Source organism: Gnatocerus cornutus, chromosome 1, assembly GCF_029298725.1.
Source record: "Gnatocerus cornutus isolate USDA-ARS CGAHR chromosome 1, icGnaCorn1.1, whole genome shotgun sequence".
NCBI lineage: Eukaryota > Metazoa > Arthropoda > Insecta > Coleoptera > Tenebrionidae > Gnatocerus > Gnatocerus cornutus.
The window spans coordinates 19,442,514-19,465,341 of NC_142233.1; the positions used below are offsets into that span (position 1 = coordinate 19,442,514).

General features: G+C 34.5%; 4 protein-coding genes across 11 annotated transcripts; 3 read left to right on the top strand and 1 right to left on the bottom strand.

Moving 5' to 3' along the window:
• Window positions 1–50: 50 nt before the first annotated feature.
• On the bottom strand, window positions 51–2,937 carry LOC148180809 (ATPase family AAA domain-containing protein 2-like). Its single transcript, XM_088045374.1, has 9 exons — window positions 2,628–2,937; window positions 2,114–2,580; window positions 1,867–2,061; window positions 1,643–1,818; window positions 1,446–1,593; window positions 1,003–1,185; window positions 647–956; window positions 384–602; window positions 51–333 (listed from the first exon to the last, which is right to left on the bottom strand). Exons 1-9 carry the CDS (start codon window positions 2,827–2,829, stop codon window positions 134–136), a joined length of 2,100 nt encoding a protein of 699 aa, XP_087901500.1. The 5' UTR covers window positions 2,830–2,937; the 3' UTR covers window positions 51–133.
• A 2,058-nt stretch (window positions 2,938–4,995) lies between these two features.
• Window positions 4,996–11,680, top strand: LOC148180810 (uncharacterized). Of its 4 annotated transcripts, XM_088038530.1 has the most exons (19): window positions 4,996–5,102; window positions 5,614–5,695; window positions 5,798–5,984; window positions 6,037–6,181; window positions 6,230–6,339; window positions 6,607–7,275; window positions 7,330–7,404; window positions 7,458–7,587; window positions 7,640–7,884; window positions 7,936–8,333; window positions 8,423–8,817; window positions 8,867–9,053; window positions 9,103–9,288; window positions 9,337–9,815; window positions 9,868–10,046; window positions 10,096–10,492; window positions 10,544–10,641; window positions 10,690–10,871; window positions 10,918–11,680. In XM_088038530.1, exons 2-19 carry the CDS (start codon window positions 5,627–5,629, stop codon window positions 11,005–11,007), a joined length of 4,221 nt encoding a protein of 1,406 aa, XP_087894656.1. In that variant the 5' UTR covers window positions 4,996–5,102; window positions 5,614–5,626; the 3' UTR covers window positions 11,008–11,680. The 4 variants fall into 4 exon arrangements, with proteins under 4 accessions (XP_087894656.1, XP_087894648.1, XP_087894630.1 ...); XM_088038522.1 differs by having other exon boundaries at window positions 4,996–5,121; window positions 6,607–7,404; XM_088038504.1 differs by having other exon boundaries at window positions 6,607–7,404.
• A 214-nt stretch (window positions 11,681–11,894) lies between these two features.
• On the top strand, window positions 11,895–12,643 carry LOC148180811 (protein mono-ADP-ribosyltransferase PARP12-like). Its single transcript, XM_088042446.1, has 2 exons — window positions 11,895–11,959; window positions 12,012–12,643. Exon 2 carries the CDS (start codon window positions 12,029–12,031, stop codon window positions 12,641–12,643), a length of 615 nt encoding a protein of 204 aa, XP_087898572.1. The 5' UTR covers window positions 11,895–11,959; window positions 12,012–12,028.
• A 292-nt stretch (window positions 12,644–12,935) lies between these two features.
• LOC148180812 (uncharacterized) lies at window positions 12,936–22,459 on the top strand. 5 transcript variants are annotated; one of them, XM_088039552.1, is made up of 3 exons: window positions 12,936–12,998; window positions 21,678–21,856; window positions 21,912–22,459. In XM_088039552.1, the coding sequence occupies exons 2-3, from the start codon at window positions 21,679–21,681 to the stop codon at window positions 22,412–22,414; spliced, it is 681 nt and encodes a 226-aa protein (XP_087895678.1). In that variant the 5' UTR covers window positions 12,936–12,998; window position 21,678; the 3' UTR covers window positions 22,415–22,459. The 5 variants fall into 5 exon arrangements, with proteins under 5 accessions (XP_087895678.1, XP_087895647.1, XP_087895670.1 ...); XM_088039521.1 differs by lacking the exon at window positions 12,936–12,998 and adding an exon at window positions 20,331–20,741 and having other exon boundaries at window positions 20,796–21,856; XM_088039544.1 differs by lacking the exon at window positions 12,936–12,998 and adding an exon at window positions 20,331–20,456.
• The last annotated feature ends 369 nt before the right edge of the window (window positions 22,460–22,828 follow it).

The window sequence follows — 22,828 nt, forward strand, 5'->3', positions numbered from 1 at the left end:
ATTGCAAAAATTAACATTATTATTCCAGATGCGTGAATAAAATTCTTTAAAACTCACCTCACTTAAACAACTATAGAAATAGAACACGATTCTAATTAACACTTTCGATTTCTCTTAGAGTCTCCTCAAGATTCTAAATAAATTCTATTACGATAAAACAGTGTTTAGGGAATTGAAAATATACCTTGATCAAATTAGAAAAATTTTCCTTGTGTATGCTAATGCAAGCTGATAGTGTATCATATAAAACTTCTAAATGAGCCAAAGGCATATCTTTGGCCGTACGTAAAACGGTGCGCCTCCATAAACTGTAAACTTTCTGTTTATCCACATCTGAAATAAATTTAGTTTTTCTTTATGCCACGTATTCCATGTTTGCCAACCTCCTGAATCTCCGTAATCTTGCACAGAACTAATATTTTTCGAACTGGTGCGTTCATTCGATTTTCTTTTAACTATGTATCGTATACTCCTTTGGATCAACTCAGTGAGAATCAAAGATAATCGTTTTTTCTTTTCCGTGCATCCACACAAAGTACACAAACTCTCAACATCACAACCCCTTAATTCAGTATCGGAATGCTTCGTTCCACAAGTCAGATCTAAAGAAATAAGTCATTATTAAGCATAATAAATAGAAAGTGACCTTTATCCCCGCTTAATCTTAGCACTTTTTTTAACGCCAGGTTGGAAGGAGGTTTGCAGATTTTTCCCGGTTGCTTTAATTTGTATACTTTCGCAGAAGGCGGATGTCTTGAAACTTTGTTTTTGTATAATGAATCCAAAGTTTCGTTACTTTTATTTGTAGGTATTTTCTTATGGTTTAATAAAACTGAGTTTAAACTGTTTGGGGAGTCTCCAAAGAACAATGGCATAAAGAAATCTTCCACTTCTTGCACAGAGGGGTTGTCGATGTTAATGATGACACTCGTGTTGTTGTAAAAGAAATTCTGCAACTGTCATTAAGAATAAATTAAATGCAGAACGGTGACAAAATTTTACCATTAAGGGAAGTTCGTCTTCGAATGTTGCTAAAATTAAAATTGGTAGACCTGCATGGATTTCTTCTAAAAGTGTGGTAATGTACGTTTGTTCAGTGAACTCTAGAAAACTCCATAAATCGTCAATGCGAGGAATTACCAGCACGGAGGGCAAATTCTTGCAGAAATTTGTCAACAAAGTTCTCTACAAAGTTCAGTTCAAAGTAATTTGTGCAGCGAGAGGTCAAACGTTCGTTTACCGGCCAAAGATTACAAAAAGAAGTTAGCAAAAAATTAGAAACTTAAAATAGAAAATTATTAAAACATGAGAAGAAGATTGAAAAATACAGTAACTTTTCGTTTATCAATTTTCCCGCTTACTAAAAAAACCGTTCGTTTATTCGTTCTGTACACTGTATCAGAACAAAACAACGAATGTACCCAAAAATAAAAACAGAAATTTACGTTGTGTAAAGTGGTGGCGTCCAAAAACAGAGCCGGCAGATGTTCAAAATTCTGCAAAATCGCTGGCACTAAATGGGCATTTAACCCTTGCAAATTGGAACCAATCAACAGAACTCTTCCAATATACCTTTCACTTCCAATTAAATACCTAAAAATTTTGAAAATTTTGAAAAATTCCTACAATTAGCGATCGCAACTTGTAAAACTGTTTAAAAAAGTGTGGCCACAACATTTTTATTCGCGACAAAATCGTGTCCAACTGCTTTTGAAGCAAAGGAGAAATAATTGGGCTCAGTTTCCGGATTTTGTTCCCTTGTTTATGAGATGAAGGGATCAGGTTTTTGCGAGCATTAATAAAGTCAATCTCGTCTATCTAAAAACCACTCTTTTAAATTCGTGTTAAATTTGGGGAAATTCTGACTTTTATCTGAGATGCGTCTACTTTAGCTTTGTTGCGGAAGCAGTTTTCTATATTTGGATATTGTCTTTTCATGGCACAGAGAAGAGCTTCCGCACACAAAGCTTGAAGATCAGAACCACAAAAGCCTGTTGTTATTTCAGATAAATGCGAGAGAAATTGACTTGATGGTTTTTGTTTCCAAGTTTGCATATGCACCTGTTAAAGGAATTAAAGTGAACTGTGTTAAATCCCAAAGAGGAAAAAAAACCTGCAAAATTTCCTTTCTGGCTTCGGTTGAAGGTAGAGGGAAATAAAGCTCTCTATCAAATCTTCCAGGACGTCGTAATGCAGGATCTACAGATTCTATTCTGTTAGTAGCACCAATTACAATAACGCCAGGAACACTGTCAAGACCATCCATCAAAGCTAAGAGAGTAGTCACAATGCTGCAATGGACATGATCGTTCTTAGCAGAACGAATAGGAGCTAGTCCATCAAGTTCGTCGAAAAAAATAATAGATGGTCTGCTTTTTGTAGCCTTAAAATTACAAATGAGTGATAGACGATTTGACAGAGAAAATACATTTTCAAATAGAGTTCTAAGCTTCTTTTCTGATTCACCAACCCATTTATCCAGAACATCTGCTCCTTTGCGCTGGTAAAAACTTACTTTACCAAAACCTTCCTTGTTGAGTTCTGTGGCTAAAGCACCAGCAACCAGAGTCTTGCCAGTTCCTAGTTTTTTGTAAATTAAACGACAATTGAAAGATGTGCTACTGTACCTGGAGGACCATAAAACAGCACTCCACGTGGAGTCTTTACGTTGAAATGCGAATAAACGTTATTGTGCAGCAGCGGAACTATTATGGTGTCCCGTAAAATTTTAATATGATTTGACAAACCTCCAACTTTTGAAAAATCGGCCGCGCTTTTCGTTCTTGTACCCCTCTTTTCTGTGGCATTTTCCAGTTTTGTGCTAGGCATGGTAACTGTTAATTTTTACACCAAAATTGAGACTAGTGTTACGTTTAATTTTGAAAGTTTTGTCAAAATAAACGAATCCATGTCAATGGACTTGACAAGATAGTGACATTTCTTGTTTTGGTAGAGAAGTGGAAATGTTTACCTATAATAACGACTAAATGGGTCTGTTTTACTACAACCGTTAAAATTTTAAAGATTCAGTCCTGTTTCTAAAACGTATAGAAAAATTTCCAATGTCAAGAAATTTTGGCTTTTTTTACGGTAATTTCAAAACATTTCAGGCTATTTTGTATTAAAAAAAATCACTAAATGGCAACATACAGTTCACCATAATGTAAAAAAAATAGTGCATACCTAAATAGTTGCTTTACCGGCTAATAATGGATGGACCTTTGCACTGCGACCTATTGTGCTTGTACAAACTAAGAAATAACGGCCACTTTTTTTGTATTTAGAGTTTCGAAAGGAATTACTGTAGTTTGCAAGATTTCATATCCCATGATAAAATTGGCTGAATTTGAAAGACAAACAAAAAAAAACAAAAAAAGCAAAAAAGCTTAATGGAAACTTTTCTCAAACTTGCGAATCAAAGTGTAGTTTTCAAGCATTCTTGAGATAAGCTTGCCGAATACTTGCATAAACGTTCAAAATGACTGAAGTTTGGTGCGAGCTTGAAACTACAAGCTTTCAAAAGATTGCATCAGAAAAGTTATTTTAAGTTCACATATTAAAATTGCAGTTCTGAAAATAAACTAAAATTTTCAAATAATAGTTATTTGTGTACCAAGGCCAAAAAGTGATTCTTTTTTGGCCGAACCGGTTTTTAATGGCCGAGGCGATAGAAAGAAGGCGAGGGCAAAATGGCACTATTTGGCCGTGATACACACAAGATTTTTTAGGCGACATCATTAAATTTACTAGTTAATTAATTTTTATTTATGATTTATAGATTTTATCATTTATTACAAACGAATAATTGAAAATATTTATGAATCCTTCAGAAAACTTGATATTTTCTTTATTTACATTTGCAGTTTCGGCATGTGTAGCTTCACAATTTGTATGAATTAGGTTTGATGTACTTTTTGATGTTGTTGCAGCAGCACTGCTAGACAAGTTCATTTTCAATAATTCAACACGTCTTTGTTGCACTTTACAGCAGTTTGTCGGTTGGATTTTACCCAAATAATTATAAAATTGGAGGTAATGTCGGTATCTTGATGTAATATGCAAAACTATGGATAGATGGCGCCACCATAGATCGGCCAAAAATGTTTGCGGCCGGAAAAGACTCACTTTTAGGCCGCTTTTCAAGCCTAAAAATTCCATTTTCAGTTGAAGTCGCCTAAAAACATGTTTATTTAAATTCAAAACGAAACAAAATAATAATAATAATAATAAAATAATGATAAGTATAAAAGAGAAACAAGAAAGTTGGCCGTCGTCCATCTAATCTTAAATAAAAACGATTTTTAAAAATTATTTAATATCTCGGTACCGCACATTTTAATTCTTAATTTAATAACATGGAACAAGACAGGTTGGGTTTTCCACCATTTTCTTCATTTTGATTTTTGAAAAACGTAGTTTTTTGCGTTTATTTCACATATCGTCGGCTGAAGTTGTTAAGTTGCTAAGTCCATTTTTGGATAAAATGTGTTTAAGGTTTTCAAAAAACGAAAACAAAAAGGTTTAGCGTTCGATTCTTTTATGTGTTATTATTTCAGAATTAAGAAACATTTATATTTATTTATTTATCGATCTCCGCCAAAAAAAATCAAAATGGACTTAGCAACTTAACAACTTAAGTCGACGATATGGTTAAACTAGAGTAAAACTGATCACATCAGTTTATAGCGCTTCGTTTCCTTTTCATGTAGAAAAAATTATTTTTATAGCGTCATAATTAATAGTAATTTTTGGCCGGGACACTAATGTTGGCGTACCTGTAGATAAACCTATTTATATCCTGCATTGAAATTTACAGAATCATTGTATGAAAACATTACATGACATTACATGTGTGTACAAACATATCGCTCATACAAAACGCATAGTGAATGGGGGCAAGCAAGACACATTTTAAAATTTTAAATAGATCTGGGGATTTCCACTTTGTCAGGTTAAGTTTCAGCTGTCACTATTGTTAGAGTTTTTCGAATTCTTCTGTTGGTAATCATGTTTTGTGAAAGACGTGAATGGCAGTTTGTGTATGTGCATTGTCCCAAATTTTAGAAGAAATTACATTATAATTTAGTTTTTTAACTGAAATTGTGAGTGAAACTCTTTACAGTAAGGATTGCAAACGCTTGATTGTTGTTTTGATTTTGCTAATTCAGGGAATTAACCTCTAACACTTGCTTGTTTGGGTAATATTTTTCTTATTATTTTGTGTTGTGTGCGCTTGGTTTAACAACAATTTATTGATTTTACAAAAATATTAGCTCGGTTGTAGTTTACTTTGTCCATTAACAACTAAAGAGTAGAATAGGATGTATTATCATGCCTAACCTTTACGTCCTTCAAATCTCCACCCTTACTAAAAAAACCTTAGATGCTATTTGAAGTTAAAACCCAGGTTTTGTTTTGTTGTTTTGTGTTATTGTTTGGGTTTGCATGGTAAATTTGGTAAAGGTACATTACACCAATAGCGCAATCATCATTTCCTTTATTTTTAAAATTAATTAATGTTTTCATGATTTTAAGCTAAAGTCTTTTGTTAAGTACAAGTACTGTTTGTTAGCTGGGGTGTACGTTTGTGGGTAATGTTAATGATTGTCACAGCTATCGTGGTGTGATGGTGAATACACGTCGTACGGAGACAGTTGGCTCACCGCCAGAGAGCAACACTCGGCATCGTACAGGGGTATGTTCACCCTTTAGCTGTATCTAAAATCTGCTTGTGTCACAATTTGCATGAGGGTTCCTATCTTTGTTAATCCAATAAAACTTAATAAGCTTGTTTTAGAAATCGGTTCCTGAACAATCAGATTCATCTGTTAGTGGCAGTGAAGAAGATTCGCCAACTGAAGATACTTCATGGGAAGAATCGCCAGATAAAGCAAAGACAATATTGCCCAAACAAGAGACTTCAAGAGGACTTGGCGTCAGGGAATTGAGAAGCAGATTTGTTTATAGCGAGAGGAAGTATTCTTGTAAGTCGACTTTATTTATAATTATTCTTGAGCTTATTTAGTGGATTTCCAGCCAGCCTACGTAACGACGATTTGAACGCCCGTAAACGAATATCACTTGATGAAAGACACTCTCTTTCAGTGTATTCAACAAGGAATATGCATAATGATTCGGATTTATATAATGGAAATGATTCTGATGATGATATGTATGCAAGGTTGGTGACACAATTTAATCGGTTTTGGTTTTGAAGTGTTTGTTTCAGAAAACGACGTCGACCACGTCACTTAAGGTCTCACTTAGAGAGGATTGAGCGCAGAACAGCCCTTTCGCTAAGGCCTATAAGCCAGAAATGTTATGCAGATTCTTTGTCAGGTAATTGAAAATTTTACCCTATTATACCTGATATTAATTAGCAATAATGACCAATTTCTGAAAACCTTATCGAGCAAATGATATTAAACAATTTTTCGTATCAACGTTTGTATGATATCACAAAACAATAAAATTTATTTTGAATTCTTTTAATAGTTTGCCTACCAGTCACATAAAGTGTTGAGTGACTCATAATAAACGAAGCTGCAAGAACTCACTTTTAAGTTATACATTTCAATGTTTTTAATATCGTTTTTATTTTAACAGATACTGAACTCAGACGCAGTAAGAGGCAACGCAAGGTCCAATTCGAAAATATGTCATGGCTGGCCGACGATCAAATGCACAAAGTGGGTTACCCAAATCTCAACACACCTGGCTATTCAGAAGAAGACAGTCGCGATGCTCAAGATGACCACATTGAAGAACCCAGAAGAATTACCAGACACTCTGGCGATGTGAACAGCAATAAACGTAGAGAAATAAAGAATCCAAAGTATCTATACGATTACGAAACCAATGAAGTTTCATCCAGACGTAGAAGAAGCGAGCTTTCTCTCCTTTCTACAGATCGCAATAAGAGAGAACTGAGAAGCAGGCGTGAATCAAATGATAAAGAAAACAACGAAAGTTCGAATGTGAACGGACGATCACATGAAAGATCTCGAAGATCCACCAGAGGTGACGATGATGACAGTGAGAAAAAAAGTGAAGATACTGCTGAAGATGATTCAAATGATAGTAGTAACAAACTGTTGCAACAAAATGGGCTAGAACCGCTTCAAGAAGAAAAGAAAAGTGAGGAGAATAATGAAGAACTTAACAAATCTTCAGAAAGTGATATTTTAACGAAACTGCACCCGGGAGGCAAAACACAAAACAAAATTGTGATAAATGAAAGTTACACGCGAAGGCCTAAAAAATCAAAAGCTTTTGGTAAGGGGAGGAGTGAACCGAATTCGGCATTTAATAACAAAAAACTCAATTTAGATAGTTCAAGTTCTGAATCCGAACCTGGAAGAAAAGGATACTCTTTGAGAAATCGGCCACCGAAACCTCCTCCAAGTATACCTTCGGTGACAATTATTTTTCAATTGATTTTGATTTGTTAATTTTAGTGAAGTCATCTGCGATGCGTTCACACGAGCTTCCCAGGAATCGAAGACGTCATACAAGACGACGTGAGGTGTCTCCGTCCAGTTCTAGTTCTTCATCTGACACCGATGTGCGTCATGCCGATAAACACTGGTAAAAAATAGAGCAATCAATCTGTACTTTGGGTTAATTACACAAATTACAGTAAAACTCCAAAGGGTCAGCATTCCAAGAACGAACAAAAAATGAAATCGGGCGCTGGGGGTAGTAAAATAATTCCAATTGGACCTGAAACTCTGGATTCCAATATCAAATTTAGTAGTATAGGTGGATTAGATGGTCATATCCAATGCCTCAAAGAGATGATTTTGTTACCCATGATGTATCCAGAAGTGTTCAGGCAGTTTCAAATTCAACCGCCAAGAGGTGTTCTTTTTCATGGACCTCCAGGTAAATGCAACTATTAAAGCTAGAAAAGTAGCATTTTATGCTTGTTTTTAGGTACGGGAAAAACGTTAATAGCACGAGCTTTAGCCAACGAGTGCAGTTTCGGGTGCCGAAAAGTGGCGTTTTTTATGCGTAAAGGAGCTGATTTACTAAGCAAATGGATAGGCGAGTCGGAAAAACAGCTGAGATTGCTTTTTGAGCAAGCCGCAGAATTACATCCTTCAATTATTTTCTTCGATGAACTCGATGGTTTAGCTCCCGTTAGGTCTTCCAGACAAGACCAAGTTCATGCCAGCATCGTTTCTACTTTGTTGGCTTTAATGGATGGCCTTGATAACCGAGGAGAAGTGATAGTAATAGGGGCGACGAACCGTATAGATGCTATTGATCCAGCGCTCCGCAGACCGGGGAGATTTGATAGGGAGTTGTTTTTCCCGCTCCCTGCCAAACAGGTGATTATTATGGGTTAAAATCGCCGTGTATATTTATTATTAATTGTAAAACGGCAACTTTTTTTTAACTCTTACTCGTTTTGTTCTAGGAACGCGAATCGATCCTTAAAGTCCACGTCTCTCAGTGGAAAGCGCCTCCAAGCGAACAACTACTGTCTTACTTGGCTGAAACGGCTGTGGGATATTGTGGTTCCGATTTGAGAGCGTTGTGTTCAGAAGCTGTTATCCAAGGATTTAGAAGATCATACCCTCAAGTTTACAACGCAGATTACCGATTAATGTTGAACCCGGAAAACGTCAAAGTGGAGAAAATTGATTTTCTTAGAGCAAAGTCTCTTCTTGTACCAGCCTCGCACAGAATTACCCAAGGTTTGGGAAGAAAGCTGTTGCTAATTTTGGAACCACTGTTAAGTGATGCGTTGAAAAACGTTTTTTCCATTTTAGAACACTCATTCCCACATGCTCTAAATCCAGCTCTTTCTAAGTAAGATTTTATTGTTGTGTTCAATTTTATTTGCTTTGTGCTTTTATAGGGTAAAATTGTCGCCAAACATCAGACCAGCTCAATTACTTCTTCTGGGGGAAGGCCCCGACTGTGGTCAATCCCTACATTTAGCACCTGCTGTATTGTACAAAATGGAACATATTCATTCATATATCTTAGATTTAGCAACGTTGTATAAGGAGACAGGACGTTCGCCTGAAGAAGCTCTTATACAAGTAATATTTTTTCGTTAGTATGAGAAACGTTCTATGTCTCGTCTAATAGGTATTCAGTGAAGCTAGAAGAAATGTCCCAAGTGTGATATACATTCCAAACATCGACAATTGGTGGGCTCTCGTTGGTGACACCGTCAAAGCGATTTTGGACACTCAGTTGTCCCAATTGGATCCCAACATACCGATTTTGCTCTTAGCAACTGCCGATACAACTTACGACAACTTGCCAGATGAAGTAAAACTTCCATTTACATATAACTTTCACTGTAACAACTTTGTTTAGATCCAGAATTTATTTTCTCGATACCGCAAAGAGGTGTATCAGCTGGACTTACCCAACGACACCAGTCGCGAGGCTTTTTTCAAACCTCTCTTAATAGACACGTGCTTAAAACCCCCCAGACCAAAGAGACAAAGACCTAAGACCCCTCCACCCCTACCAAAAGCTCGTACACCACCGCCCACACCACTAACTGAAGAACAATCGAGAAAATTATATGAACAAGAGGAACATACCCTCAGGGAGCTTAGAATATTTTTAAGGGATATTTGTAAGAAACTAGCCAATAACAAATTGTTTTATATGTTTACCAAACCTGTGGACACTGAAGAAGTGCCTGATTATCCCACCATTATAAAACAACCCATGGATCTTGAAACGATGATGACCAAAGTCGACTTCCATCGATACGAGTGTGCCAAAGATTTTTTAAAAGATATAGAGCTCATCGTACATAATGCTTTGGAATATAATCCAGCCAAGTACGTGTTTAATTCAAATTTATTAATATAAGTGATAATTTCTTTTATTCAGAACATCCGCAGACAAGCAGATCCGACACAGAGCTTGTTCGCTTCGTGATTATGCTTACACTTTAATCAAAAACGAAATGGATAGCGACTTCGAGGATAAGTGTCAAGACATCTCTGAAAAGCGACAAAAACGAAAAGCTAGCATTCAAAAATATCTTCCTGCCTACATTCAAACACCAGGTAAGAACTGTCATTCTTTCAAAACTTTTTTACTATTTTCCTTATGTAGAAACTCTGAATATTGCCGCCGAGGTGCCAGAATCCCAAGAGAAAAGTGCAGAAGGAGCTGAAGCAACAAATGTGAATCCTGACGCAACAAAGGAGACGGATAAGATAAAAACTGAAGACAAATCTGAAGGAACGTCTCCAGCCAGGCTTAACAGTTCTCGGAAACGGAAATTATCTTCTTGGCAACAAGGTTACATCAAGAGACGAAAAAAGACTAATAAAATGTCTGAAAGCCAACACGACGAGGATAAAAAAGATTCCTCAGATGATTCGAAAGACATAAGTGTCTGCGCTTTGGATAGTATGCTCACCACACCAGAGCCCGAAGAACCTTCAAATTTAGATGTGTTAACAATTAATTGTGACGAACAAACGCTCAAAGAAGTAACAGAGTTACGGTAAATGAAGTTTGAGTGTTTCTTCGTATGGATTTTTAAAATTTTTTGTAGGTCACCGCGTCGAAGATTGAGTGATCTAATGAGTCCGTCAGAATTGTTAGAAAATCCGCTGGAATTTGATGATATAGACGAAGCCTTAAACGAATCAAGTGAGTATCTTTTGATTCCAAATCTGATTTTTAATCTTCTCGTTTCAGTTGAAGGAACTTTAAATCTTCCTGACGTGGAATGTTCACAAAAAGATCTCGAAAAAATTCTAGAACAGACCGTCCAGATCACAAGTGGTTGTTCGCTGCAACCTCTTCTCGATTTGTATAACCACCTGAGCAGGATAGTTAAGAAATTTTCTAATACTTATGTTAGAACTGAACTTCCAAAGGTAAATTTTTTACACATTTTACAGAAGTTTTACCATGTTGTTGCAGGAATTAACGGCGGAGTTGAATAGGTTCAAAAATGAGGCCAGTTTGGAATTAGTTAGTGAGAGAAGCCCGTCTTCAAATCACTCCACATAACGTTTTATTTATTATTTTATTGAGCATCACTGCCACTAACTTTTTTAACCTTTAAAATACTACTAAGTTTCAAGTTTAGCAGTATTTAATATTATGGGTAGATTATTGTGTTCCTTAATAAAAAGATCATTTTACTGGCGTGGTTACTTAATAAGTTCGTGTACAGTTATGTTACTTTTCTCGGCAACCAAAGAAGTGATGGTGTAATTACACTGCCATGGGGGTAAGGCTGAATTTCTTTTTTTAATGTAACTTTTTAGTTCAATTGTATTCGCATCTGTATTTGTATGTGCCTTCATAAGGTATGATAAAGTATTTAGATGTCAAGATGATACGAATTCATTGTCTCAATTTCTTCCTGTAAGTTTGTTACTTGTTGGATTGATACAAGTGGCTAATGAGGTAGAAAAACACAGATGTGTTTCTAGATGTATTAAGCACTTATGGGAAGCAATTGTTTTAATAGCACGCAGATATTTGAAAATATGTATTAAAATCGTTTAATGTACTATAAGAGAATTTATGTTAACTCCTCAATTTTAAGGTGTTTTCAGTTCACTTAAATGTGATTTTTTATAAGTTCATTTATATTTTTATTATTAGAATAAACTACTTATTATACGATTAGATGAAAAATCTACGTCGAGAAAATTTTGTTTATAATAAATTAGAAAAAAAGTTTCTCAAAGTGTTTTTCCATTCTTTTTCCATGTTCCAATGACAGTATTTTTTTGTTTTATTTTATTAAAAAAAACACTAATATTTTGCAATTGATTAGACCTATATCAGCTGAATTTCAAGACAAATGACCGAATTATTTCTAATTTTGATAAAACGAATTTAAATTCGCGCAGTAGACGCTGGCAACTACGTTTCATTTATTTCGTCGTGCACACATCGGTGAAACCCCGAGCATATCCAGTCTAGAATTGGCGTTGTTGCGGATTAACGGGTGAGTCACTATTCCAATTAATATATGTTTTGATAATTTTATATTAAATTAGCTTTAGAAGTTCAAAACATGGAGTCTGCGTGTAAGAAAAATCCAACAATTATTGAAGAAGTTTTACGAGATCCAATGACACTTCGATGGAACTGGGATACACATATCCAGAAATCATATACCCTAACAACAATCAGTTCAGCCTCTTCTGAATATAAAGAAGTTAATTGTTTATTTACATCCACTGCCCGAGGATTGACCATTTTAAAATTGGAACGGGTGGAAAATCCGTATCTTCTTGGACAATATTTGCTAAAGAAGCACAAATTACAAAAGGAAAATAGTGATCTTTCTGAATGTTCTTTGTTTCATGGTACAAGAGAAGAGTGCATTGATGGCATTTGCAAGTTTAATTTTGATTGGAGGAAATGTGGAACTGCAAGAGGCCATAAATTCGGTCAAGGGGTTTCTTTTTCACCGATGGTTTCCTACGCTAAACATTATACTCGAATTCGAGAAAATGTCATAATTCTTGCAAAAGTTTTGAAATGTAAGTCTACTGTGGGAAATCACTTGACAAGGATACCTCCGCTATCGTACGATACCACAAGAAATATTCCTGGGAGTGTTTACGTGAAGTACGAAGACGATGATTTTTATCCTCAATATGTAATTCATTTTAAGCGCTTCTAGGAGTGTTTTTTTACATGTTTATTACATTTACATATATTCAGTATTATCTAAGTTTAAAACATTTTTTATATTACTTTTATTACATATTGTTTTATGTTTGAAGATATTAGACACCATTAAAGTTCTCAGAGTGTGTAATTGATATCCTACCAAAATAATAAACAAGAATTCATTCCATGAATTCTAGCCGTTATTCTAAACCACGTGTCGCCATTACGCTTTGAAAAGCAAAGCTGCATTTTATAAACGGCGCATGTTAGTTTCATGTGAATCCCCTGTTTACACAGTCGCAGGAATTGCGTGCAATTAAACCGAATTTTGCCAATTTCTGCGCAGTTGAAGTAACTTCCACTGGGTAAGTTTAATCATTCAATTTTGATGACTATATTGATGCGTATTTTATAATTTTAACCAATGAAATGAGCGTCTAAGAATTTTACTTTAATTAATAATAATTATGATTCGTATTAGAACAGTAATGCAATTAAAAACAACAAGTAGCTACCGCCGATTCGGATTCAGTTTTTTCGCCCCAGTAATTATTTAAACAACATAAACAGTTTTTGTCTGGCAACCCAGAATGCACCTTGTGGAATTGTAGGTTGCATTCTAAAATTTTTCATTTAAGGCTGTTCTACCCCTCAACTAAAATTCGTGTTTTGAAAAATATGCAACCCAACATACTAACCATTTGACACATGCCAATCATCCATAAGGGTGAAAATCGTCTGTAAAATTAGCATATTTTCTACCGCAGTACAGCAATAAACCAGGCAGATAAGTTTGCCTTGGTTCAGAGTTTGTTTCATAGATTTTTCTTATTTCGAAATACGATGTCCCTCGAAATTAATTTAATGTATTGGAAAATTATCATTAATGATAATAAATTAAAATGAATAAAAAAAAGATGTATTTCTTTTGCTTCAATGTTTACGCTGTTATTAATAAAATCCATTGCAACAAATTTAAAAATCTGGCGCATGTGTGTTTTGAGCACTTCCAAATAAAACAAAATATTTCAGGTAAACTATTTTGGAAAACAAAATTAGTTTTAAAATCTGTGTAAATGTGCTTTGACAGGTAGAGAAATTAGAGTGAGGTTTGCGAAGAAAGCATAGTCATTACCAGTTTTCAGGTAGAGTCCTAAAAGCAAAAAAGCTAATCCATCGTTCTAGAAGAATTCCAAGTATTATATTAAATTGTCTTTAAAATGTGATTAACCGACACTTCACATGACAGAATCAAAAGAAACAAACCCAACTGTATCATAATGCCATAGATCACCGGAAAAATGTTAAAAAAAATCATGTCTTCAATTTTTCGAGTTTTGATGGATTAAAGAGGAAAAGTTTAATGCCAAAATTAACGATTTCTGTGCAGTAATTTTAGGTTCAAAAGAATTTTTTACCTAAAGGTCATTTTACGCAAAGGCATAGTGCAAAAAAAATCGAAAAAATCTTGTTAGAAATGCCAGAAAACTGTTTTTCTATTTCGCGTTCATAATGAAGATATTTCGATACGCGTTTTAGCGTATTTCGGTATCGTAATGGACCAATCCCGTGCCAATATTTCTAGGAGCATAAATTTTTCTTACGTTTGCAGCAGTACCGTCAACCTGCCGTCAACGTTGACAATTTAGATTTTGGTTTTGAAAAACCATGATAAATCGATCAATACACTATTATTTCTTGTTGTACTTGGCTTAATAATTCATCGGAGAAAAACTCTTTGGATGCAAGAGAACCATCATGATCATGATCAACATCTTTGCTCTCTTGGCTCCCTTACCTCAAAACGTCACAACTGTCATTGGACATTGGATTTGACTACTTCGAATTTTTTTCCCGAACATTTTGCAAATGCCAACGACCCTAAAATTCCCTAGATTTCGAAATCAAGTTTTTTCGTTTAAAATAAGGCGAAATAGAAAAAATAGCGTATGATACTTGTTCATAATGCATTTTGCCGCACTTACTACTTTACTTTACTTACTACTTACTACTACTCGCTGCGCTCGTCGTGTCCTAAAAACGTGCGTGCGGCAAAATGTTCATTATGAAACGCCTTTCATAATATACTATTATAAGATTTTGTAATGAACCATCTCTATCAGTGTGACATCGTTCACATAAAACATGACTAACGCCAACAATACTGCAGCAACGTTACTATGGTTTTGAATACTAGAAATTATTGGGGGAAAAGTTCAGCAATGTTGCCATTTTCCTAATTTTCTTTTAGTCCTCCTGCAAAAATAGAGAGTCTGCACTTTTTTTTAAAATTTTTTAGTACTCTGGGGGACCACCCAATTACGTCCTTTCAAGATGGTGTGCCACTTTCCGGACACCTGTACATACATATACAGCCGCGGACAAAAAATCTTAGACGTCAATGTCATTTAATTGTCGCATGGTGTAAAACCCCACTTAAAATATGTAACCTTACTTATTTGTACTGTCAATTTTGAGTTATAATTTTTTAATTTCAAAATTTTCAGTGTTTTCAATATTGCAAGGAACTGACTGCAGATCATACCGCTCTGTACTAAAGATAATATTCTAATTTTATTCGTTTCAGTCTTGATAATTCTTAATTGTCAACTTGTCAATACTTTGATGTTTTAAACGTCAGTAATGGCAATGACAGTAAAGCACAGACTACACTCAAATTTTTGAAACGTCAGAAAAATGACGTCTAAGATTTTGTGTCCGCGGCTGTATGTGTTGTTATTTATATTTTTATTTATTTATTTATTTATTTTTTATTTTCATCGCTTTGGAAAATATGAGATTAATTCGCAACAAACTAACAAACAATAAAAATCTTGGGTCAAAAAAAATACTTAGCCTTACTACCTTACTATTTTTGCATCTCGAAAATTGAAATGTATCTTATATTCGAGTTGGAATTTATAGTCGATAAATCAATAAAGATCAAGTCTAACCGATGGAAAAAGCATAGCGATTACTGAATTACTTATTAGGTACATATTTTTGAAATCCAAAGGATAGATTTTGAGATCCAATAGATAATTCAAAATTTGAAGTCTCAAAACAAGAGTGCATCTCAATTATACGAAAGATAAGGTTTTTTTCTTTTAGAAATGTTTATTTTAAAAGTATTAAATATTTGTAAACACTGATTGCAAATAACATTAGCAAACCATAATTTTACTTCTTAGAAATGTGTCAATCCGAAGGGGTAAACTAGATAATTTAAAAAAATGAGGGGTATTATAATTTTATCATTTTCTTTATTTTTTTAATTGAGTGTAATTTAATTGATAATTACAATTTTCGTTCGTTCGTAATTGGGCCAGCTTTATGCCTGGCAAGAAAATTTAGTAATAATAATCTTGATAAGAATGAGATTAAAATGTTATGGGATTCATGAGCTTTAGCTCTCGGTAGTGAGTAGGTATCTGGTTGGGGTTCCAATGGTCAATCCCGACTCGGTCGAGCCGTAGTCGTCGAACCGTCATTAGGATTAGAGACCCCTGCTGTGAGGGGTTGTAAATCATTTGTATTTTGAAGTGTTGGTTGCCGACTTTTAGAAAATTGAGGACCATTTTTACATTACATTTTATTTTTTTCTAAAAAAACTATTCATAATTGAAAAAAATCAAGGAGTTTCCCGGGTGTAGAATACAATTCTCTATCTATCAAGTCGTAGTTCAAGCAAAAATTCCTAAAACTGTGCCCGTAAAACGACATGGCGTTTTTTCAGTTTTTATTTTTTTTAAATAAATATATTAAGAATTTTTTAAAATCACAGAGTTTCCCGTGTACATTTCGATATTGTCTACACGTACAAAAAAAATCAAAACCCCAACTCTTAATTTGTGGCCGTAAAAAGTAATGGCGTTTTGCGCTATTTCCTATGCACTTCGGCCGGGGTAGGACAGAGCCTTAATTTACGGCCATTGTGTTTTTGACTATGGACCACCATTTTTTAGAAGTAATTACATTACATGAGATTTTTTACGAGAATACGTTAAAATCGATATTTTATCTGCTTTGCAAAAATTCTCGGTGTCCCTTTAAAAAATAGCTGCAACAGGTTTCCGTAACACATTTTAAATTTCAATTTTGCATGGACGTGTTGTATTGTATTTTTATTTTAACTAAAGTGACTTTTTATTCATGAGGTAAATAACTACAAATAATTTTGGCAAAATCAATGCATATACATACATACTATACAGGTGTCTCAGAATTGCTGAACGACTCAATAACCACAGGTTCTGCCTAGCATTATGAAAATGAAATTGAAATAACTCCTTAGATAAATTAGAGTAATGTAACGGTAACCAATCACAAAATCAATCACAAATATTTTATCAATCAATATTCAAATGTACCTTACATTGTTAGATACTTAGCAACATCGTTTTTGTCATAAAAAGTAACGTATTTGACTGTTTAACTTTAAATTGCATTTGATTAATAAAGTGGAATTATGAACTAAATTACCATTTATCGCATGATTATTGATTGTTTTGTATGTGCTTGGTGTTTCATTGTCTACGTGAAGTAATGAGTAATAACGTTGACTACAAGTTTTGCATCCGTTTGCAATGCGACAGTTGCTCACCGAATGATTATTCCTCAAACAATTTATACAAAGTCTTAATTTTGACACCTTTTCGAGGCGACTTGTTACAGTAAGGTGAACGAATTCTGAGCAGACAAAAACATTGTGTTCTGGAGACTTAGAATATACAGTTGTCCCCGGATTGAGTTCACAAGAGGAAAAAAACTGTTATTTTTCATTTTGACAAAGGAATAGTATTTTTTGCTTAATTTAAAATAAATAAATCTCTAATTAAAATTTTAATATTATCAAGCTGTGTTCTTAAAATCGAAAAAACAAAAAATAACGAAGAACTTTTTTATTTTTAATTTTGCAATAAATGTCAAAGGAATGAAATTTGTTCTTTATGTCAAACCAAATTCCACTATTTGATTGACCCATTATCGGTTTTAGCACATAGTTCAATTCTAATTCGGAATTCTTTAGACTGTTTCGAATTCTCTCAATTATTGTTAAGGATGCAATTGCATATCTTTTCCAATTTTTTAATACTTACACATTATTGGGTAAATTTTCCTTTAGTCTTTAACACACTATTTGATATTGTGAATCCACAGCCTGCCATTATTTAAATACGATTACAAAATTTAATAAATACAAATAATGAAAAAATTAATTTTAGGATTACAAACTAATAATTTTGTAATTTTAATTGCAGATTTATCTGTTTTGAAATAAGCAAAAAATGTTATTTCTTTGTTATTTTTTTGTAAAATGGAAAATAAACTTTTTTTCCCTCTTGTGAACTCCGGGGACATACTGTATACAAGATTGCGAATTAACATTAGGTTTGGTAATAAGTGTCGGGTTCGATGAAGTTCGTTTTATGAATTTTGCGTTAACCGTGTTGGGTATATTATTGATTTCATTAGTTTTTGGACTACTTGGACCGCTTTTAAAACCGTAGCTCTTTTTTCTAAAAAGGAAATTAGGTCTTCGTATTTGGGAACTTCCATGCTCCCAGTGACGTTTCCCAAACCTTTTTCGTGTAAAAATCTAATTTCTCGATTATGATGGGAACTAATATCGCATCTCAATCTCAATTGGAATTTTCAGCGATTTAAGTGCCGGTATGTTTGTTACAATTATGTCCAGCAATTCGCGTAGAAAGACACCGGATGCTTTCGAAATACAGGATGTCTCAGAACTAATGACCCACAGAGCAAGGCAGGGTGCCGACAGCAATATAGATGGTAAATTTCAAAATAAAAATTGATTAAGCTTAATAGTATTCGAGAAAGGATAGAAAATGAACAACCAATCCCGAAAGCTTATTCTAGATGTGGAGTAAAAGGCCAACGCAATTTCCTAGGCAACGAGAGTCTGACCAATGGACGATAGTATGTGTCCATAGTTACCGATTTTCAAATTCTGTTCAGCTTCCGGATTGGCTACCGTTTTTTTGTCTTAACTCGATTATTTTTTGAGCTAGAAAATTTTTGTTTTGAAATTTTGGTTCAGAACTGTTGCCTTCATAAGCCTTTTTTCTCTGGGTCACGAGTTCTGTGCATTTATTATCGTTTTCGCGTGGTAGTTTACGATTAAACGCATGTTTTTAATCGTTTTATAAGGATATCCCATGCCTCCTTGTAGTTTTCATTTGATATGGCTAAGGATTGAATAGCGCGTAAACCTTCGCCGCGCAATGCGTTTTTTAAGTATTGAAGTTTTCTTGTCATCAAGTTCTTTGTGATCATCGATCAACAAATTAAAACAATTCTCAAAATTAATCCTCTCCTTGTAGACTAAGTTTAAAGCTGGAAGGTCAGGTAAGATTTCGTTTCTGACGGTTGATGCTTGTGGACCTTTATTATTGATTTAGGGTTCTGAATTTGTTTCGAACCTTTTGATTACGTCAAGAATGTCACCTAACAAATCGCAATACTGATTTTCGAATGCAATTCGCGAATCGCGGTTACTTCGTTTCGCCGCTTCTGTTTTATTATCGTGTGCTTCTAGTTCGTACTGTGTTTTTTCAAATTCCTTACGTAACCCTTCAAGAATCTGTTTGCGCGCTACTACCCGATTAATGCTATTGTTCGCGAGATCAAAGGCTTTTACGTAATCTTAAATGCGCCGGAGCTTTTCGGCAATCGTTACCAGAACAATTTTGAGTTCTTCGACTTTCCTCATTGTGCTAAACACGAATTAATGAATTCAAATGATTTTGAATGATTTAATTGAATCGAGACTATCCGGTAATCCGCTTTCGACGTACACGTTGGTGGAATTGAAGCTTGTTTAACTTAGGAACACCGGCAAACAGAAATAATTAAGAATAGATTTGAGAGCCACTAGCTTTTTGCTCCACGAAGCTGATTGGGATCCTCTGGTGGACGACTTGAATATTGAGTATCTGGAAATCCGGCTCGAAGGACCAATGTTTCACCTCACGGTGGAATGTTGTAACACGGAATAGTGATTCGACTCAAACTGTTTTTTGAACGTTTATTGAATACTTGGTACAACGACTTACTCTGTCGAGTTCAGAATTTGATTCCTTAAAAACGAACTTGTAATGTCTCACATCAGTTATATAAAGAACTGGTGGTAGTCTAAACAGCATTAATTAATTTGTTTTTAGCAACATTACCCAGAATTTGTTGTTCTGAGATACTCTGGATTTAGTATGTTTTCAGTACCCACCTAATTATCTAATTAGACTAATAGCAATAAATAATTCGCTAAGTTGGTTGTTTTGTTTTGACCATCCTTTTCGTTAATACGTCACCAGCAAGGAATTTATCTGTGTGATTTTGTCAAGACTCGGAGCTTAATATGTTATATCGACCTGAAGGAACAATTTATTCCCAAACACCAAATTTTGTCAAAAAATGCTGACGCGCGTTTCGATAGCAATGCTACTATCATCAGAGCGATGATTAAATTTAAAGTTTAAGTCTCTTATGTTTAAGTATTTAAGTAATCTCTCGTATTCTTTCCATACAACCGTAATGTTTACACCTCTAAAATTAAGTAACAGAAAATAAGACACAAAGAAAAACGAACAGTAAGTAATTGATAATAATAATGCTTGTAAATAAAACAGTAGTATATAAACTTTAGGTTCAGTTGTATGTTGCGCGGTAACTTTCCGTTAGCGGAAACGGTCCGTTGACCTCGACTACAGTTCTCAGTCGACGGATCAATAGTATAAACGGTCCGATTTCTTAGCGTGTCTATAGGGGCTATTCTGTATCGAGTCGGTTAAATTTAAAGGGTGGTTAAATTTTAAAGGTCCTTTAAAACGAAATTCCTATTCTGTATCAGCCAAGTCCGTTAAAATTTTAACCTAGGTACGTTAAAAAGCTGCTTATTTTAAGGGCTAGTCGAAGCCATCCCTTAAATTTAACAGGGTTTCTGTTTGACAGTTCGATGCTTGATATTTTTATAAATATTGCAATTATAACATGATTTTTCCACAAATTTGTTGCAACTCAAAAATGGCATTGGATGGTTTAATACATTTGATAATTATGCATGATGAAGAAGATCGAATACGAAGGTAAAATTAGAGGTTAGATTATAAATGTTTACCTAAAACTTAAATTACTTGCAGAAATGAAGTTCGTATAAAACACCGACACTTGAGAGATTCAAGCGATCCATTTACATTGCCGGATAAATTATTTATAAAATTGTTTAATTGTTGGACCAACTCTTCCCATTTGTTCTCAAATCTCTCCAATTCAACAGCATTTCTGGCTCTGCCCTCAATTAAAATAGGATGTTGCTCCAAATATGCAATTAAACCTTCTTTTTGTTTTTTGGTAATTCTTGGAGCTCTCGACATATTTATTTAAACTTTTAAACAAAGTAAGGTAGAGGATCAACTAGACGCACCAAGCACAACCACAATAATGAACACAAATTCTAGATCAAAATAACTTACCTTCTTGTAATAAAATAAGATGGAAAGAAAATCAGCACGTTTCGATTATAAATATTTTGCATATTATTATCTTTGACCCAAACTTTGCCTGCTCATGGATTTTTCGAAGTACATCTTGAAGCCAGATGTTGCATCTAAAGGTGCTATCAAACCAGAAACAAGAAATTTTCATTTTTTGTAGCGTTTATACGTTTGTAACAACGAAACAAATATATTTATTTTTTTATTTGCTTCGTTTGAATTTAAGTCGATGTCACATAAAGCGCACGCGCACGATCACAACAGCCTACTTTCGGGTCAGAAAACCTACCACCATGGCTGGTTCACAATCGAATTAACAGACGTACGTTAAAATTCTCCATTTTAACGTACTACGTTTATTTCATGATACAGAATAGCTATTTAAACCCCGCACCGTTAAATCGGACTATTTTAACCTACCCTTTAAATTTAACAGACCCGATACAGAATAGCCCCTTATAAGTCACACACCAAGATTGTCAAAATTGTTAAATAATCATTAAATCCACTTTTTTTGTAACTCGTAAGAATGAAAAACATAGATCCAGAGAAGCTACTGAAATTGGTAGAAGAACGACCAGAGTTATGGGACAAAAACTTGGAGACGTACAAAGATAAGTATGCAACTCGAGTCGCATGGAGGGAAATATGTGTTGCTTTAAACGACGGATTCCAACAATTGGAAGAACGTGAAAAAATCGCCTTTGGTACATTACATATGGTACTAAAAAAATCTCTTTTATGTTGATTCATATATTACAGATAAAGCTTTAGTAGCTAAATGGAATCATCTACGAGACAACTGGGTCCGACATTACAAAAAAACGAAGTTTGAACAAAGCAATCGCATAAAGACCAACAAAAAGTACATATATTCGGAACAAATGAATTTCCTCAAAAAAATTTATGACGATCCTGAAGTAACTTCTACCATTGAACCTTCTTTAAGTGAGGGTTCAACCTCGAAACCAAAACGTCCGAATTCCGTATCTTCAAGCTCCGCCGAACCATCGGAAAAGAAGAACAAAATTGATGATTTAGAACAAAAACTCTTGCAAATACTGGAAAAATCTACTATAGCTTCCGAAACTGCAAATCCTCATATGGCTTTTTTCTCTAGTCTTATGCCTTCGTTGTCGGAAATGACTGAAGAACAAGTACTAGAATTCCGTATGGACGTGTTAATGTCAGTGAGACGAATAAGACAGTCCGCAAGACTGGAGGAGCCCTGTATGAAATTCGAGAGCGAGGATTTTTGTGGATAGCATTTAGTTATAATTGTTTGTATTATATGATATAAAATAAATAAAATCGTTACAATAATGCCCATTAATGAAGTTCCCATGTTTTCTTACTTTAAAATGATTCAAATGTAACAAATACACTTATTTTCAGCAACATGAGCTTGTTTCACGACGAAGGTCCTCTAACCACCAAGTCATTGGACCAACAACATTCAAGCATTAAAAATGCCGAAAAACTAGATTATATTGAACAAATAGAAATGGAGTCTGAAAGTGTCGTATTTGTCAAGGAGTTTGTTGATAAGGTAATGGAAAATCTAAAACCCAAAAGCGCTGAAACAAAGGAGACCAACATGAAAAACGGTACAGAAATGTTTCCAAACACACCAGATGATGGAAAAAAATTGTTAATGGAGGTCCAAGAAACACTGGATG

Coding starts and splice junctions, on each gene's coding strand:
- LOC148180811 (XM_088042446.1), top strand. CDS start 12,029: ATGGAGTCTGCGTGTAAGAAAAATCCAACAATTATTGAAGAAGTTTTA.
- LOC148180812 (XM_088039552.1), top strand. CDS start 21,679: ATGAAAAACATAGATCCAGAGAAGCTACTGAAATTGGTAGAAGAACGA. Junction 21,857..21,911: donor ACGTGAAAAAATCGCCTTTG/GTACATTACATA, acceptor CATATATTACAG/ATAAAGCTTTAGTAGCTAAA.
- LOC148180809 (XM_088045374.1), bottom strand. CDS start 2,829: ATGCCTAGCACAAAACTGGAAAATGCCACAGAAAAGAGGGGTACAAGA. Junction 1,186..1,445: donor ACGCCACCACTTTACACAAC/GTAAATTTCTGT, acceptor TGAACTTTGTAG/AGAACTTTGTTGACAAATTT. Junction 603..646: donor AAGATTAAGCGGGGATAAAG/GTCACTTTCTAT, acceptor TTATTTCTTTAG/ATCTGACTTGTGGAACGAAG.
- LOC148180810 (XM_088038522.1), top strand. CDS start 5,627: ATGGTGAATACACGTCGTACGGAGACAGTTGGCTCACCGCCAGAGAGC. Junction 7,405..7,457: donor GCCACCGAAACCTCCTCCAA/GTATACCTTCGG, acceptor TGTTAATTTTAG/TGAAGTCATCTGCGATGCGT. Junction 10,493..10,543: donor AAAGAAGTAACAGAGTTACG/GTAAATGAAGTT, acceptor AATTTTTTGTAG/GTCACCGCGTCGAAGATTGA.